The sequence below is a fragment of the Typopeltis vanoorti genome, chromosome 25 (genome assembly GCF_054136105.1).
Source record: "Typopeltis vanoorti isolate ZY-2024b chromosome 25, IOZ_Tvanoo_1.0, whole genome shotgun sequence".
NCBI classification, from domain to species: Eukaryota; Metazoa; Arthropoda; class Arachnida; order Uropygi; family Thelyphonidae; genus Typopeltis; species Typopeltis vanoorti.
The window spans coordinates 38,147,329-38,167,055 of record NC_143573.1 but is presented as its reverse complement, the minus strand read 5'-3'; the positions used below and the strand labels follow the sequence as shown (position 1 = coordinate 38,167,055).

Here is a 19,727-nt window from a genome sequence, read left to right as displayed (position 1 = left end):
CCAGAGCAAATAATCTTCTGCTATACCACAAACTTTTTGCAGTATACATCTTTTGCTAGAAGGACATCAGAAAAATCCTTGGCAGTGTCTTGATATTAAGTCTCTCATTCCATGCGGTATCCCTCAGGTTGTACAAAAAAACTTGTCCTCCAGAATTAACACCCATCGTTAATCACCTATACAAGCTGTTATACTTTCTTGACATCTACTCAGTAGTCAGGGAGGGCTGTACTTTTGCACAGGTGCACGAGGCTCTAACTTGGGACCCTGAAAAATTAGGGCCCCAAGTTAGAGCCAATGTAAGGGCTCCAAACAATGGGGGATAGCTCCAGGAGCACACTCTAGTGCCTCAAGCCACGCGTGCCTCGGGAGCTCTCCCATTGTTTGGGGTCCCTTAAATTAACCCTAATTTTTCAAGGCCCCAAGTTAGAGCCTCATGCACCTGTGCATAAGTACAGCCCTGTCAGTAGTATACAAGTAAGCTTTTATCCTATCATAAAAAGGGAGATAAAACTCAACCATTAAACTTTTGTTTCATTGCCCTCACCTCAATACTCTTGAAAGTGATGAAGAAGGTCATTAACACCCAGCTTCTTTACTATATGAAACCTGTCAATGAATTAGTGATCACCAGTATGGACCCACCACTCTTGTTCTGCAGTAGACCTTCTTATACAAACCTTTGTACACAGGCTGTAGAAATAGAAACTGATATGGCTACTCTTGATATTTCCAGGTATTTGATTGTGTCTGGCATCAAGGCCTCCTTAACCAAGCTATTATCTTATGGTCCTACCCTGTGTGGTATTGCCAGCTTGGTCTTTCGTTGTTCATTTTGTATGTGGATGGCTTCCTCTCATCAGGTGTCTTTATCAATGCTGGAGAGTCCAGGATTCTGTGCTCTTGCCTGCTCTCTTTTTCCTGTACTTCAACGACATTGTTTCTCTCCATAGTTTTGCATGACAGTATTCTCTTTTCCTCTTCTTGATTCGAGAAACTATGCAGTGCTCAGGTATTCAAGAGGACACGACGCTAAATTGCCTTTATCCCACTATTTCCATGCGGGATAAAGGCAATTTAGTGAATTTCAGTGCTGTAAAAATAAAATCCTGTCTTATTTCCTGAGAAAGTTTTACTTCACTTCCTCTTACTTTTGATAATGTTCTGCTATCCATTCAAGGTCAGTTTCTCTTCTTGGTTGACTTTTACATCTAGCTTATCCTGACATAAAGAGCATTTCAATAGCCTCCTCAACCTTTTAAAAAAAAAAGGTATTCTTTTTTAGTCAGAACACACAACACGTGTTCTCTCTCTCTCTCTCCCTCCTACTCAACTCCTAACACTGTATATCCTAAATCTTCCCGACCTTAGAGTATTGAACTCACATTTTTAACATGGTGTACCAAAATTTTTCTAAGAATTCTCAGTTTCATACAGAAGATGGTAGTCTGCTCTCACAAAGTATTCCTCTAATCATTTTTTCACAGATACTCAGTTTTTACATTATGTCTTTTGCTCCACCAAACTGGCAACTACATTTCTCCACTTTGCTTAAATAATGTAAAAACACTAGCAGCTGAGCATATTGATATACAGTTCATATTAAAACTTCTCAAACCATATTCTTATCTTCTTTCATTCCATCCACATCTATACTTAGGACTAGCCTTCTTCTTAACATTATACTTGTCCTTACATGCAACACTCTTGGATTATAGATTTTTGACCTCTCATTTGGGGTTTATATATATATATATATATATATATATATACAGGGTGGTTCAAAATTCCATGTACAAACTTTGAGGGGAGGTAGAGAACATCAAAATCAACCATATTCATATAGGAAAGCATGACTGGAAACACCACTGGAAGGTACTAACAAGAACACAAAGATACAGAAATAACACAAGTTAACACAAGGCAGTAAGTAGTGTAAAAAACTTTATTAGGCATAACTGAACAGTTCAATAGTAGTTGGATACATAATATGGTAAATTAGGTGCATGTCTGCCATCTCAGCATTCGTAAAACGATGTATGTTCTTTGTACGACATTGAAAGCTTGAATGAGGAAGTCCCAATTGCTCACCTGGAGCATTGGCAAACAGCGCCACCTATCGCTTTCAGGTGGCGTTTCCAGTCATGCTTTCCTATGTGAATATGGTTGATTTTGATGTTCTCTACCTCCCCTCAAAGTTTGTATGTGGAATTTTGAACCACCCTGTATATAAAATAAAATTTTGAAGTCCATTCCTCTCCACCACACCATGTCTATAACTAACATTCCACAGATCTGAATCTTAGTCTGTCTCTCCCTCCTGCCATTCCCACAAAAGCCATTATGGAGATGAGGAGTGAGCATACTCAAGTACAGTTAGACCAAATAAGGTCTAATTCAGACTTAATTAAGAGGCAGTACAACTTCACTATCCCTGCAAGTTGAAATTCTCTTCAACATCACAGTGATTTGTTGCAATAATCTTATCAGAAGCAAAATTAGACCTGACATGGTCTAATGAAGATCTTATCAAGAGGAAGAACACTTTTCCTGTAATCAGAACTCAGCAAATATAAGTGGACATAACAAGTAGATGCAGATCGGATAAAACAAAATATTCTTTATTCAATAAAAAACAAAGCAACTTCTCCAACCATAGCAGGGGTACTACTAATCACTTTATAAAGCTCTTATTGGGAATCATTAATAAAACGAGAGGGGTTTTGGGTGAGTACATTTTTTGTGTGAGAAATAGAGTTTATTAAAATTTACCTATAACTGTAAATTAGCATTATCTTCTGGACAGAGATTTTAAGTTAACAGTAGCATGACAACTTTACCATGTTACCATGAACATAAAATCTCAGTCCAGTACACTTTTAAGCGACTAAGTTAGTCCAGAATATTCATTTTGGAGTGTGCCTTGCCAAATTCCTTATCAGCTTTCCTAAGTGGTATCATTACCAGATAATTGGATATTACCCTATAGACCATTCCTAGTATCTTTGATTTACACACTGAACAGTAGAAGTTCTATGTTAGGCTACTAATCACCTTCATATATTTAGACTTTGTCTTTCCATACACCTCTTTTTTAAATGAAATGGTTTAATTGCATCTCTCCTAGTACTATCCTTATGCAGTAGAACTAAACCACCTTCCTTCTACTTCTTTGGGATTAGTCTGCCCTATATTGCGATGCAAGTTAAACAGCTAAATCAGCCATTGCCATTTGTTCCTTTGTATATTATCTTAACACCTGCTGATACTTACATCAATATTGGCATCAAATCCCTGCAGTATCATCTCTGATCCATCTGCCTCTTTTTTTAATCTTCTTCAGTATTTTTTACGTTAAAAAATTCCACTTTTCTGCTACAGCCATCATTTTTCTACCACTCCATGGCCATTAATGCTATTCTGCTGTGATTATTCTTCTTCCTTTAGCTTGCCACATGGCTGACTTCTTTTCATTGTCAGACTTTACCTGATCATTCAAATATATTGAAGACCCAGCCCTAAAGTAATTCCTCCTTCCATATTTCTGTAATATGCATAGTAGTTACATTTCCTGTATTTCTATTATTCACTTAATTGCTTCTTTTAAAACTATAATGATTTAAGATTAAACTATAAAACTTTTAAACTATAAAATTTAAGATAGTGCACATAGAGAGCAGGCACATTATTATGGTTCACAAGGAGACAAATATAAAAATAATATAAATACCGGAAGTGTAATTATCACAACTTGGCATACTATTGTGTATTATACTTGTTCAAATTGCTAAAATGATTTAGTTGATTGTAGCAAATAAGCAATTTCATTCATTATAATTCTCCTCATTACAGTGTTGCAGTTGTTTTTCCTATTAAGAAATAATAATAATATACAAATATATACATCTTTTTTTTTTTAAAAAAAAAAAAAAAAGACAATTTACCACAGCTGGAAAGAAGAAAATTATTATTTCATATCATCAAAAAGGTTTATTTTACTTGATCATTCTTTATAAAATAAAAGTTAGTAAGAAATATTTTATTACTGGTGTATGTACAAATCATTATTTTCATTCCATTTTATTATATACTTATAATGAATTCATTAATTTAATTATAAATTTATTTCTGAATAGCTGTGGGTAGGAATGCCAGCATGGTATGTTGCGGCATGTCGAGCTAATGTTAAAAGTGGAGCCATTATGTCAGCTTTATCAGATACTGAAATTCAACGTGAAATTGGTATTAGTAATCCTTTACATCGCCTCAAATTGAGGTTAGCTATTCAAGAGATGGTGGCACTGACAAGTCCCTCAGCTCCAAAACCTTCACGTACTGTAAGTTTGTGTCATTTACTAATATATGAAGTTTTTTTCAGATGATGTAAATTGTTTATTTTTCATTATAAAAAAATTTAGAGATAATCCATTTATCAGTAATAATTAAAATTTATGAGTCAGCATTTCAATATTCACATTAAGATCATTTTCAGGAATGTTCTCATTTCTCAGGACATATGATATTTATATTGTTTTAAGTAAAATCTAAACCAGGTGACTTTACATCAATTTGAAGGAGGAAAAACATTTATTTTTACAGAATTCTAAAAATACAGTAGTATGAAAGATATTTAAAAAAAAACTTAAGGTTTTTTTTTAAATATCTTTAAAAAATACCTGTTTTCTATATACCTGTTATTACAGGTATATAGAAATTAAATATTTCTAAAGTGAATCGTTTCATTGTATTTTCATTGTTTATATCTTTTTGTAGGCACTGACTGAATGAAAAAAAAATGGTTTGTCCATTCTATTCAAGTGTTAACTTTTTTTTTCAGTGAACAAATTGTACATATATTTTTTAAATTACACCACAGATCAAAAAATTTCGAGTCATCTACAACATTCACTATTACTACTTTTTTTCTGGTTTATTCCAGAGAAAGTGGAACTTCTAGCTTTTTTAATACATTGACTGCCAACTACAAGATAACTTGTAGTTGGCTGTCTATATCAGGATGCTAACTACAAATTATCTTGATCGTTGTTGTCCAAATATAGCATCCTGTATTTATTATTTAGTAAAATCTCACCTGTTTTAGTCTTCTTTGTCTCAGTAACACCGGTTATGTCCATGTGATACTTTTCTGGTTCTGCAAGTTTGATTCCCTTTTCGTTGATGCTCCTTGTGGATCCTACTTCAATTCTTCTGATGTTGTGTTTATTCCAATAATTGACTTATACTGATCATCCTGGTTCTCTGTAGCTTTGTTTAATTAGGCATGTCCATCTGCCATGAAATCTTATCATATTGTACAATCATGTTTATTTCATGCATAAACCAACAGAGAGTACAATATGCTCAATTAAGTCCCAAACTGCCAGACCATCCTCTTTTGTTCAGTACCCAGTGGATACCCACTAATGAGATACACCACATAAATGTGAGGATTGAACATTAGGATATTGGACAATCAGGAAACATTGCATATCCATTAGCATTTATCTTCTTTTTAGGTACAGTAAAACCAAGATTTTGAATCATACTAAGAGAAATAATTGCAGACTATTGCACCTCTGCTACCTGGGCATATCATCCTATCACAATTAGGATGATATACTCTAGCATAAGGCATTTTTCATTGCATGCTTCATACCCACAATCATCCATCCAATCAGAAAAAAGGTGTAACAGGAGTATCACTCTAAATCATAAACTTCCAGTGCTTGCTATTCTCCGCTGCTTCCCTGGCTGAGTAGTTAGCGTTTTCCACTCTCCAACCAACAGGCTCTGGATTCAAATCCCAATTTAAACATGAATGTTTTGTGAATGCCTTTAGGTGAGAGATGAATTTCATTGTCCACTGTATGCAACCATTCTACTTAATGGAGGTTCTGAAGTGGCTTGAAAAAGTTTCGTGTTGGATCTGTACTGAATTATTTAACCCTTAACCAACACATAGCACTAATATTAATGTGCTATAGGCTGATAACCTTTCATGTAAACATCAATTTCTTCAGTGTCTATCTATATTAGCTTTAAGGTGGGTAATAGAAAAACACTCTATTCCTCAGTTTAGAAATTACTCTGTTTCCTGACTGAACAAAGGGACTTTATTAATATTTCATGGCATGTGGGACCCATAGAGAAGCCCCCCCCCCCAAGGAATGTGTCATACTCTTCAGCCATCATCCTTAGCCTCTCATGAATTCTGCTGTTGTTAATTTGGAATTTGTTCCAGTACCTTTCATTATTTTAAATCTTCATCACCTGGAGCCTCTGTAGTGTTTTAATCACACTGTAGCAGCATTTAATTACTGTTAGTTAAAAACCACACTATTTGTTGTAGAGATGTAAATATGTTGATTACTTTTTTAGTATTAAAACATTTGTTATGCAATTTAAAATTTTGTATATTTTACTGATGTAATTAAAGCTAATAAAAGAAACATTTACAAATTTTTCATACTTTCAATATAAAAAAAAAAAATTCACGAGATAAAGAATATGTTTACAAGAATGTTATTAATTCAGCTTGAAAAATACATAATTAAGCATGTTTATCATCATCATTGAATTCCAGATATATATTCTTAATTGGTGTACAGTTGATTTATTACAAAATATGTAATAAATATAGTATTACAATATAGTAATACTGGTAGTATTACAAAATATACATTATTACTAACTTTCTATTGAACGTTAGTAATAATGACAAGAGAATACTCAAAGTATTCTCTTGTCTGTCATTACTCCAATATTGTAGTATGTTGTATTTTTGTATTCTTAGCTCTGTGTGCTTTTATCTTGCTATCCTACTATGAAACACCTGCTTTGTTAATCTTGTTAATCTTTCTTCTCACATTCTGCTTAAGTGACCATATCATCTGAGATTAACTCAGCTCACACATTTCAGAATGCTAACCAATGCCAAGGTCTGTCCTAATATTTTCATTTTTAATATGATTCTGAGACTGATTCTTATCTACTCACTCTTTAATTTTTCATAATTTGCTTCTAACCAAACTCTCAGATCCATAAAATTAATATTGGTTGGAACACTCTGATTTGAATACAGCAAGTTTAGTAGCTGTATTCTGTTGGCTCCCTACCATACCAGCTTTGCTCATTCTGTTGTCAATTTCCATATTTAATTGGTCATCTGTACAAAAAATTACAGCTAAACAATTGAACTATTTCATGTGTTTGAATAGGTTCTCCATGCAGGGTGCAGCTGATGTTTTCAGGGTTCCTGCCTATTTTCACAGTATTGGTCTTTTTAATTCTGATCTTCATCTGTCCTAAGGTGAAGATCAGCAATAAAAATGGTTATTCAGTTTAGTTAAGGAATACTGCAGACATATGTTGAATTTATTTAGGAATATAACATCATCTGTATAGAGTAAAGAGCTGAGAATAACATGTCCGGTTTTGATAATGCCACTTTCCTTCATAATGTATTCTATACAGATGATGAATAAGAGCAGAGGATGGTGTGCACCCTTGTCTTACACCTAATTTGACATCAAATCATATTCCAGTAATTCCTTCAGTTCTAATTCTAGTTCATTTACACCATACAATTGTAGTGCTTTGAACAGCTTTTCTAGCATCTTGTCATATGCCTTTTCCAGATCTAAAGAACTTAAATACAGATCCTTGTTATATTCCCATGATTTCTCATCTATTTGTCATAAAGTGAAAATCTAATCTTGACAACTTCTGTTTGGTTTGAACCCAACTTGTTCTTCTCCAAGTTTCTCTTGCACAATCTTTCTCACCTCTTTTCAATTATGTTAGCATAAATCTTACCTGGGACACTCAGTAGGAAAATTCCTCTGTTAGGACCAACTTTTTCTTTGTGTCAGCTACCTTTTATAATAACTCAGAAAATTTCTCCATTTCTTTCTTAGTAGAACCATTGGTGTATCCATAGTCACAAATAAGTTGCATTGTCCTATTCTTTATTTGATGTTTACCTATATTACTCTACATGAAATTGACTTCTATTCAAGAAGATTATCTCCATATTTAATGTGGAATATTATAGCTAATTAATCTTTCCTTCCCTGATCATTATTATCTTATAGTTATGTAGAAGAATCTCACCTGTTTTTGTCTTCTTTGTTTTGATAACATCTTCTGCAAGTTCTACATCTTTTCTTTGGGTACTTTTGATGCCTCTCATGAATTTTGCTGTTGTTGATTTGGAATTTGTTCCAGTACGTTTCATTATTTTCCATGACAGAATAGCTGATGCCCCAGATGGAATAACATTTCTTTTTGTTGTACCATCATTGTCTTTTGATTTAAGCCAATACAGAATACATTTTGTTTGGCTATACTCCAAATTGCCAGTCCATCCTTGTTCTTTATGTATGCAGGTAGATAACTGCAAATGAGCTTCACCATGAGAATTTGAGGATTGGACATTTGGGCAGAAGCTTTGTTTCTGTATTCATTAAAAGGCTTTATGGAGGTATCCTGCCAGTTATACAGCTTTGGACTTTAAGCAACCATATTAGTATATTAATCATAACTTATGGGACCACTTATGATTCATAAGGGGCCCCATATTATTAGCTGCAGGGATATCCCATATGTTTTGGTATGCCACTGGTTATAATAATGCATTAATAGAATATTTAAACAGCTTACAGAAATGTATTCTGTTTATCAAATAATCTGGTTCAAATAAAATTGCTAAAAACTATCCCTGTGTTTGTCTTAAGGATAATCACTCTAGAACATGTTTTATATTATATGTATGATAGTTATTGAGCCTCTGTAGCACAGTTAGTATAGATGAGCCCTTTGGTTGAAAAAGATCCCAGTTCAAATCCCATCTATGATATAAGGAACCTTTATCAGGTCTTTTTAATCAAATGGTGAGTTAGCTAGTCTCATACAGAGGTAGAGGGTTTTTCTCCTGGAAACTCAGGTTTTTCATCCTTCAGAGCAGGCAAACCAGCCTGTGAACACCCACAGTTCTACAGACTAGAAATACTTATCCCTGGTAGGATGCAGCAAAAGAGTGGCAAGCTTGCTGTATTAAACTCCTAATCGGGGAACTCTCGACACATTTTGGATAGATGAGAAATTGATGGATTATGGTAGGTATTTGTATTTAGGCATTGTGAAAGAGATCCTCCCTCACTCACTGAGTCTTTTGACTCCATACAAGAGTTCACGTAAACCAGGATGATATCTGGCCTGTGGAATTATGCATAAGAGATAGTTTTTGAAAGTTTTGTCAACTAGGTTTTAAAAGTAAGTTATATTTGACAAGAAATTATATTCTTATTTAATGCTTTACCCAAGAGTAACTTGAGTAAAGGATAACTAGGATACTTGTATATAGAAGCTGTTGACTTCACGTCAGTTGCCTCAGTGTCGCATAATGCAAAAGCATTATGGAAAGGGCCACTACCCAGACTGGTTCTGACCTTTATTGAGTTCTCATCGTTGAAAGCCAGATCCAGAAAGATATCAAAGTTGAATAAATGCAGAAATCATATATTGTCCATATACAAGTAGTAAAAATGTGTAGCATTTTATTATAAAAATAGTCCAGATCAGCAATAGTTGTTGAAAATTTTTTACTAGGTTATAAAGTAACTTATATTTGACAAGAAATTATATTGTGTTCCCTTTACTACTACCCAGATCAATTGAAACCAATCTGGGTAGTGGCACTTCTCATGTTTTTGCATTATGGGATAACTGAGGCAATTGGTGTGAGGTCAACAACATCTATATACAAATAGCCTAATTGTGAAGATACTTCATGTGCAACTTCTGTTTACTTACATTTGAATAAAGAATTAAACGATAATATAATTTCTTCTCAAATATAATTTACTTTGTAACCTATTGAAAAAAAAAAAATTTCAAAACTGTGTCTCATGCATAATTCCACAGGCCAGATATCATCCTGGTTTATGTGGGCTATAAAGGCATAATGTAGTCTTCCAAGTTTGAGTAATAGAAGAGAGAAGATATTATGGAAACATACAAGGTGTTAAGGAGATCTTACAGTTTGACATAAGTGAGATTGACATCTCTTGGCACGTGTCGGGAGGAGAACGTGTGATCATTTCTGGAAGCTGAATAAGGATGTGAGGTACAGTGCTGGGCTTCCAGTGGATGTTGCAAGTGCATTTTTTGCAAATGAATTCAGAAAACAATAAGTGAAACATGAATGAGGTCCTTCCTGGAGGAGCCTCCATAGTAATAATAATGCACATATAAGTTACAGCCAAAATTAATGCTATTTCACGTGTTCTGCTGTGATTGTTCATTTTAAATCATGCTGAAGCAAAACAGTTTTCACTTTTTAATTTTTTTTTCTTGATTAAACCACAGTCCCACTATTCCTGGAGTCATTTCTCTCTCTCTCTCACACACACACATTAAACTCACGATTTCAACCTCTTAATGTAATGCATATATCCATGCCCCATGCCCTGCCCTATATACATCTAGATTACTACCGTTCATATTGACTCTTTCAAAGAACAATTTCTTCAAACACCTAATCATTTCAAGTATAATCTATTCTGTAAGTGCAAATCCTTTTGGCCATCAAAAGCATTCCATATATCAACATACTGCAGACCATTTCTGCTACTTTGCTGAATCATTATTATTATTATTATTATTATTATTATTATTTGACACCTCCAGGGAGTCCTAAGGCTCATCAAGGGAGGGCACCTACTCTACAACTCTCCATCTCCACTACCCAACTTCATCCACAAACCGCCTCATCTATACCAACGCCATTTACTGTCCACTATCACCACTATTATTTTCACAGACAATCACAAACATCCATGCTCACCGCGGGATTCAAACCCGCAGCCTTTTGGCTGGAGAGCGGATACGCTAATCACTCGGCTAACCAGGCCGGCATTATGAATGATTCAGCAAGCACAAGCTCATTCCTGTTATGCCATGACCACAGATTCACATGACTTTCGATATCATCTCTCATACCATACTTCCTTTCAAATAATTCTTTCTGACTAACACAATCACACCTTCCACTTGTTCTCATTGTTCATCTGATACACCCCTAATCATGGAATCATTATATATCACCATATTATTTTTCATCCATTTTTGTTTCTTCTACCTTTCTTTGCTTCTGCATGTATATCGTTTCCTTTCTTACCTAATTCTATTAAGATATTTTAAAATGTATTTCTAGTAAATGGAAGAACTAAATAATTGCATTTCTTTGGTTTCTATTTTAGAGCCTAGCATTCGGTGAAATGAATCATGAATGGATAGGAAATGATTGGCTTCCCAGCTTAGGATTGCCACAGTATCGTTCCACATTCATGGAATGTTTAGTGGATGCTAGAATGTTAGACCATCTTACTAAAAAAGATCTAAGGATGCATCTTAAAATGGTAGATAGCTTCCATAGGTAAGTTTTATTTTTCTACAGAGTTTCTGAACACTTATCTTTCTTTTAGTGTGTGTGTGTGTGTGTGTATGTGTGTTAAAATTACATTTTTCTGACTTCAGCAGAATTTAAGATATTCAACATCAAGGTAAATAGCATATCACTTGAAAAGAAGAGAAGCTAGCAATAGAATTAAAAGATGCATCATAATAATAATAAATGGATTACAGATTGAAATGGGCAAGATCCTTCTAACTAATAATTATAAGATGCTTTCTTAAGGGCTTAGAGATCATAGAAAGGGAGAAATTGCTGTAGTAATCAGTACTAAATGTGGAGTTAAACTTCTTGAATGGAAGCCATTTAAAATAAAGTGAGGTTTGCAAATTTAAAAATGGAGATTGGAAAATGAAACATTAATGCCTACAGTCCTTCAGAAGGCTCTGGTAGGAAAGAATTAAAGAATTTTTTGAAGCAAAGAAAATAGTTGGCATCCTCTTAATTACTCAGTTGTAAGAAATGAATTTCAATCAATTCTCTTAGAGAATATAGAGAAAAATGTAGGAAAGCTATGTAGTTATGTAGGAAAGAATATAGATGATAAAATGAAATGTGACAAACTATTTTGGATGTTATTAAAAAAAAGCTTCAGAAATTCAGAAAGATTGCTACAAAAGGAATGAAAGGTCATAAGGATGATCTAAAAACTAAAGGAAAGGATATGTGGAATGTCTGGAATAATTATTTTGAAAACTCACTGTGAAAAATTACTACAAGTCCAAAGAATTAAAATTCGCTATTGAGTGATGGAATAATCTAAGAAAATGTCCAGAAGAATGCATTCAAATATATTTTACTGTGGATGTGAATTCTTATAAATGTCTAAACCTTATATGGAATTATATAATTATTAACAATCTTATTAAGCAAGAGATCGATAAGAAGAAGATGGATGTGGAAAGAATATTATGAGAATAAAACTGAGAGGAGTCATAAAATATAAAAATTACTGGCCAGAAAAGGTACAAGTATTGTATGATAAAGCTAAGTTGAAGAATGAAAAGAAATTGGATGCACAGCCAAAGGCAACCAAAAGAATTTTATTGTTATGCTGCAAATAAAAGAAGGAATGAATGCAGAACTTTTCCAAATGCAGTAGTTAGCCTTGTATCAAAAGCTGATGTGATAGTGAGTATTCACTTTGCCAAGATCTATCAACTTGATGTATGCAACAGTGCACAGTACTGCCACTACGGTGAACGAAGGATTGAAATGCATGAGAAGAAGGGTCTAGAGCTGTTGCATGACTTGGATAATAATTAGGCAATAGGAACAGATAGGATATTAGCATGCATTCCAAAGGAATGTTCAGCCGAATTAGTTAGACCCTTGAAAACACCTAGGAAAGATACTACAGGAATGGAAAGAATGTATGATAATCCCATTTCACAAAGACTGCATACCAATCCCTAAAGTGATTGTGTAGATCTTAGAGAAGTTAGGAAGAACACCCATACAGAAACAAGATGGACAAACAAGCTATACTTTGCAAGAAACAATGTGGTTTTACTAAAGAGAGGTCATGTCTGAGAAATTGCTCATATTTTATAATAATGCTGCAGCTTAGTTGGATAAAGGGAATGGATACAGTATGATACTGTTGGACTTTGTTGACAGGATACCACATGAAAGGCTGTTGCATAAACCAGAGAATATGCGATTGGAATATAAACTATTTGCTTGGATAAATGGGTGGCTGATGGACTGGTATCAGAAAGTGGTATATTGGAAGGGGGGGGGTGAATTCTGCCATATTTAAGGTGACCAGTGGTGTGCCCCAGGGATCAGTCCTTAGACCATTGTTGTTTATTCGGCATGTAAGTGATATGGAAAGGGGCTGACAGAAGACCCTCAGTTGTTTGCTGATGATACAAAAGTAGGCAGGGCAATCAGAGATGCTACTGATATACAGCATTTACAGGATGATTTGAACAGACTGGAAGTGTAAGCATACAATAATAGCTGCCATTTCAATGTTAGTAAGTGTAAATTATGCACTTTGGTGTAATGAGATATCCAGTGGCATATTATATTGGTGAGATTATGCTTTGAGTAACTGATGACGCTAGAGATCTTGGAGTTTATTGTGGATAGAAGGTTGAAGTTCAAGGGTCACACAGCAAAAATTGTAAATACGACTCGGAGGATAATTGCGATGTTAAAACAAACATCGACATATAAGGATATGAAGTCGTTTTATCTCTTTACAAGGCCTTGATAGGACCACACTTGAACGGTTGTGCACAGATTTAGTTTCCAGATTTCCAAAGGGATAAAGAAGCTGTGAGAAGACTGCAAAGAAGAGTTACAAAGGTGATATTGGGATTATGGATTGTAGATTATGAGGAAAGATTGAGAATATGTGGACTGCAGATTCTGGTAGACAGGAGAAGGTAGTGTGACATGATAGAGGTCTGTAAAGTTTTGAGAAGGCATTATAGGATATCAGTTGATGAAATTTTTCACTATATGGAGAGTGGGGAGAGGACAAGGGAGCATCCATGGAATATTGTATGTGATTAAGAAAGCCATGAGAGCTAGATTTTTTTTCTCACAGAACTGTTTGAAGTAATGAGTGTATCTAGTTTGAATGAGTTTAAGAGAAGGTATGACAGCTTGTGTGGATGATATATGGCTTCCCTCAATTAGTGCTTGATCCCCTGGAGGTCTGATAATAATAATAATAATAATAATAATAATATATAGCTTACATAAAGTTGCAAATCAGCAGTTGATAAATGTCAACATGAACATGCAGCAGATATACTGTAAAATATGTTGCAACAGAAATACATCACCTACTAACAAAAGTACTATTGATTCATTAGTTTCTTCAACCTTAATACTTACTTAATACCCTGCCGGCCTGGTTGGCTGAGTGGTTAGTGTATCTGCTCTCCAGCCAAAAGGCTGTGGGCATGGTTATTTTTGATTGTCTGTGAAAATACTAGTGGTGGTAGTAGTAGGCAATAGCTGGGGTTGGTGGATTGAGTGGTGGAGATGGAGAGTTGTAGAGTAGGTGCCCTCCTTCAATGAGTCTTTGAACTTCTTGGAGGTGTCACATAATAATAATTAATGATACAATAGTCAACTCTCACTAGAATAAACATCATTACTGATAAAATAAATGAAGATTATACAGGACTTTTTATTAGTCATTGCAATTTAAAAACTTCTACCAGCTAGTTTGGCTTACACCCAACTGGTGTCTTTGGGGTTTATAAGTACATAAAAAGCATAGAAAAATAGATAATTATAGAGTTGTTCAAAACTTTGCTATAAGAAATGATTAAATTCATCTTAACAAGAATGTAGAGTCACATGCCATGCATCAACTGTCACCTGATAAAGATTGAAGATAATTGTTAGAAAAATTGAAATCTGGCATGTTTTTAAAATATCTAATGAGAGATTTCTAAATGTCATTTAATATAAGCGAATACAAGTTCTTGGTTTCTCTTAAAAGATATGTGCCAATGGATAACTATTAGGGAATCTTTGAGAAGTCTAAAGTAAAAATTTTCTTCTAAATTTGGTCAAGTGGAAATATCTCAGTATGATAGGCCAGACCAGATCTTTCCTTTTTTTTTTTTTTTTTTTTTTTTTTTTGCTCTATGTCTCTGACATGTTCCTTCTTTCTCATCTCAAAATCATGGCTTGTCTGTTCTATGTTGGCCAAACCACATGACCCTAGTATCCTAGATTCCCAGGTGTTTGTGAAAGAGGTGCTGTCTTTAGGGGATCTGAGGAGGTTGCAAACAGTTTGAATCAGCTTGAAAGTAATCCTTGATGCTGTAATCCTTGGAAAGAACACCTATCCTAATGGACAGATTGCAAATGTATAGAATGCTATCTCCTTGCTTCGTCCCTTCACCATCCTTCTCAAAAGCTAGTTGTTATCCACACCCTGAAGAATCAAGCAGTTTTTATTTTACAAAATGAAGATCAACTTAAACAGAACTCTAAGACCTTTCTGATTTATTTTCTCTTAATGAATATTCCAGAAAAATAGTTAACAAGATTTTATTTTCAAACCATCCCTCTCTGAATATCCATTACAGAAATTCAATTGCCATTCTATACAGTAGCAGTCTTATCTATTAGGATTGCTGCTCAAATAAATATTCAGTAATTAATGGTTGTGGTATTATGGGTGGCATAATAACTTACTCTGGTTGGAATGCAAATTACATGTCATCCTATGAACTCTATAAATTGAAGATGCCAAGAAACTAATCAAGAATAAATAGTTTTTGTAATTATCATTAGCTTATTAATAATTACATGGAGAGGCAAATTCATCAATCAAGTATGATCACATAATTTTTCAGGGCATGACATCGGTTCACATATGTTGATTGAGTTCTTAGCAAAAAAATCAGTGATCAATAAATCATATGTAAGATTTTGTTAGAGACTGTTTTATAAAACATAAAGGATACATTAAAAAATGTTTAATTTTCTTGACCACAAAAGCTATGGAATGACTTCTGATGGGACTATATTGATCAAGTACATATAAGAAACAACTATGTTATACCAACTAGTTTCACCAACTAGTTGGTAGAAATATGATGTATGTCATCTTGAAATAAGTATGGAATGACGATGGTAGAAATATGATGTATGTCATCTTGTCTTTGTGGGGGGTCGGGTCAGAGAAAAGTATCTCGTGGACGAGTCTTCGAGGAAATCCATTCATGGTAAGGTTTTTAGATATCAGGAATAGTTCTTCCTGGAGGTCTTGTTGATCTGTTGTAAGGAGAGAGGCTCGGTTCTTCAATGCTAAGTTTCTGAGAAATGTGGTGGGAGGAAGTGAAATGTAAATAATGTCCTGTATTGGACATTATTTACATTTCATTTGCATTTCATTTCATTTACAGTTTGCGGTAAACTGAGAGGTTGATACCACCATTTGTTAGCTTCTTAATTAAAGTGTCCAGAAATGGTAATTGGATATCTTTTTCCTTCAAGTTCTAGAGTGAATATGATTGTGTGGTGTAAAGAGTTGATCTTGTTTAGAAAGTCTAACAGGTCTTTTTTTGTGTGGTTCCAAACAACAAAGATATCGTCCACATATCACCACCATACTGTGGTTTTAGGATCTACTTGAGATAAGATTTTACTTTCAAAATCCTCCATAAACAGATCAGCACAAGATGGAGAGTGAGGGCTACCCATTGCAAGGCCAGTCAATTGCTGATATATAGTTTTATTCCATATGAAAAAGTTTGATGTTAAACAATGACTAACATCCCTGTGAAGGACGTCATCAACATTTTAGGAAGTTTGTTCCCACAAGATATTACTTTTCTGTTCTGTCGTTGTTTAACATTTTACAATATCAACCTCTCAGTTTACAGCAAACTGTAAATGAAATGAAATGCAAATGGAAATGGAAATAATGTCCAATACAGGACATTATTTACATTTCACTTCCTCCCACCACATTTCTCAGAAACTTAGCATTGAAGAACCGAGCCTCTCTCCTTACAACAGATCAACAAGACCTCCAGGAAGAACTATTCCTGATATCTAACAACCTTACCATGAATGGATTTCCTCGAAGACTCGTCCACGAGATACTTTTCTCTGACCCGACCCCCCCACAAAGACGAGATGACATACATCATATTTCTACCATCATCATTCCATACTTAGGGACAGTTTCAAATAAGATTGCAAGACTCCTTAGACTACATAAAATAAGAGTGGCCTTTAAACCTACAGAAATGAGTAGGCAATTCTTAAGATCTCCAAAAGATAGCCATCCTTTCTTCAAATATGCTGGAGTTTACAACATACCCTGCTCGTACGGCTTGAATTACATCGGCCAAACTTCAAGGAGACTTGAAATTAGGCAAAAAGAACACATTGGTGACGTCAATAATAACAGAGAAGAAAAATCGGAGTTAGCTTTTCATTTCTCAAGAATGAACCATATCATAGAGTGGGATAGAAGCACAATTCCTTACATAGAGGAGGACTTCCACTCCAGAATTATTAAAGAAGCCACAGCAGTTGCCTGCTGTGTACAAAACTTTAACAGGAACAAAGAACTAATCTTGCCCGTGATCTGGAAGACCCTTATTAGATCTCTTAACTCACCAGAACTGAATTACAGTGCCAACTATAGAATGTTCCTAAATAACAAGTGAGATCATGCACCCTGTATGCATGTATTGTATGCACTCTGTTCTTTGTCTAATATAATTGGAATTGGTTGATTATAGTTTGTAACAGTTTTTAGCTTTTAGTGCCTTACATCAGTTACGTACCCTGAAGATGCCGACAGCCTTAGTTGGTGAAACTAGTTGGTATAACATAGTTGTTTCTTATATGTACTTGATCAATGTAGTCCCATTAGAAGTCATTCCATAGAAGGATGCATTTTTATGCACTAAGCCAAATTTTTATTTGCAAGACAACAAAATGGTATATAATGGATCCCCCCCCCCCACACACACACACGCACATCACCACTGCACTCCACAGGCACAAAAAAGGAAGAAATTGTATTACTTAGCAAGAAATATGGAAAGGTAATTTTTTTTTTTTTAAATTTTGAATTATTTCATGTCTGTTCCTTCTATTCTTTAACTGCAAGGAAGAAAAAAAACTTTTTTTAGAAATCAAAAAATAGCCTGGCTAATCCTAAAAGATAAGCAAAGCTTATCTTATTTTTGAAAATCAGTTGAGGAATCAGAGACTTGACTTGAGACTGAAATATGAAAAATATCATATTAGAAAATTTTGGGGTTTTTTTTTCAAAATGATAAGAAAAAGAAAATATTTGATTATTTTATGAAAGAAACAATGACTTTGGTTTTCTATATAAACTTTGTTTCTGATGACTGTACTGGAAGTAAATAAGAATTGAAACCATATTAATATTCCACACATAAAATAAATGCAATTCCAACTCTATATTTCTAGAGATAAGGGAGAGGGGAATGCTAAATGCAATGACTGTTTTTGTTTTCTTTTAGTGTTTTTGTAGATAATGCTTATATAGTATAACTGTAAATTTTTAAAATGATAATATTTTAAAAAATAAATGTTATATATGAACTCAAAATAAGAAAACGTCACTTATGTGATATTTTTTGTTCCATGAAGACAGTTCACAAATATTAGTTTTATGTGAAAATTCTACCAAAAAAACTTGAATTGGCTTCTCGTATATGTTGCAGAATGTGTAAAAAAATAAAAAAAAAAAAAAAAAAATGTGCCTACCCAACCAAAATGAAGTGACACGTTACTTGTCAGCCTGGTTGGCTGAGTGGTTAGCATATCCATTTTCCAACCAATAGGTCAACGGGTTCAAATCCTGACATGGACTTCGTGATTGTCTTTAGATGGAAGATGAATTTTATCACCTGCTGTGAGACCACCTTCCTGCTTATTAGAAGCCTGAAGTGACTGAAAAAGTTCCATCTTTGATCTTCTAAAGCAGGGTTTCTGGACTATATAAAAAATAAATAAAAAAATTACAAAAAATATATACAGCAATCCCTCAATTCATGCTCCTAATGCATTCTTTAATACAGGCATATTAATCAAAAAAGCATTAATCAAATATAATAACCTATGGTAAAATGTATAATTCATTCCTCAAATTTCTTTTTGACCTTGAATTTTAATTTTTTTTTATAATAGAATTAGGGTATGTCTCAGGTGCTAGTTAAAGGAAAACGATGAAGCTGAAAGACAATAAAACATATTCAGAATATAAGAAGTAGAATATATTATTCTACTTCTTAACAAAGAATTGAGCTAACATAGCTTAGCGGGCATTCTGTTCCTTTTTTTTTTTTTTTTTTCATACAACTGACAGTAATTTATAGCGATCTCCTTAACTGCACGTGTAGCTTCGCCTGTGATCCGAACATTATATAGGTTTTTTTTTTTTTTTTTTAATGCTCCAAGCACCCATAAGGTCAGTGCTTAGCAGGATTCGTTTTTGGTTACAATCTTCAATTCATGTAGAGTAGAAAGAAGTCTCTCTAATTCAATCATTATAATACTTTGATTTCGAATGGTCTGCCTGCATGATGAACTTGAAGCAGCTTTATTCAGCAGCTTTACCTTTCTCTTTGTATTCAGCAGCTTTCCTTAAACTTGCTCTTATAGTTGATTCACCCATTTTTGTGTTCTTTGCTTTGGACTTGCCTTGTTCATTTTTCTTTATTATTTCAAGTTTTTCTTCTAATGAGATTACTTTTCGAATCATTTTCACATTTCCACTTTT

General features: G+C 34.1%; 1 protein-coding gene across 10 annotated transcripts in view; it reads left to right on the top strand.

Annotated features, from left to right (window-relative positions):
* Nucleotides 1-19,727, top strand: part of LOC150092673 (liprin-alpha-1-like) — a 778,236-nt gene that overhangs the window by 714,355 nt on the left and 44,154 nt on the right. For all 10 annotated transcript variants that reach the window (XM_090414522.1, XM_090414524.1, XM_090414523.1 and 7 more), the window contains 2 exons: nucleotides 4,137-4,337; nucleotides 11,262-11,437. In XM_090414522.1, coding sequence (XP_090270648.1) covers nucleotides 4,137-4,337; nucleotides 11,262-11,437 — 377 coding nt within the window. The remainder of the gene's footprint in view (nucleotides 1-4,136; nucleotides 4,338-11,261; nucleotides 11,438-19,727) is intronic.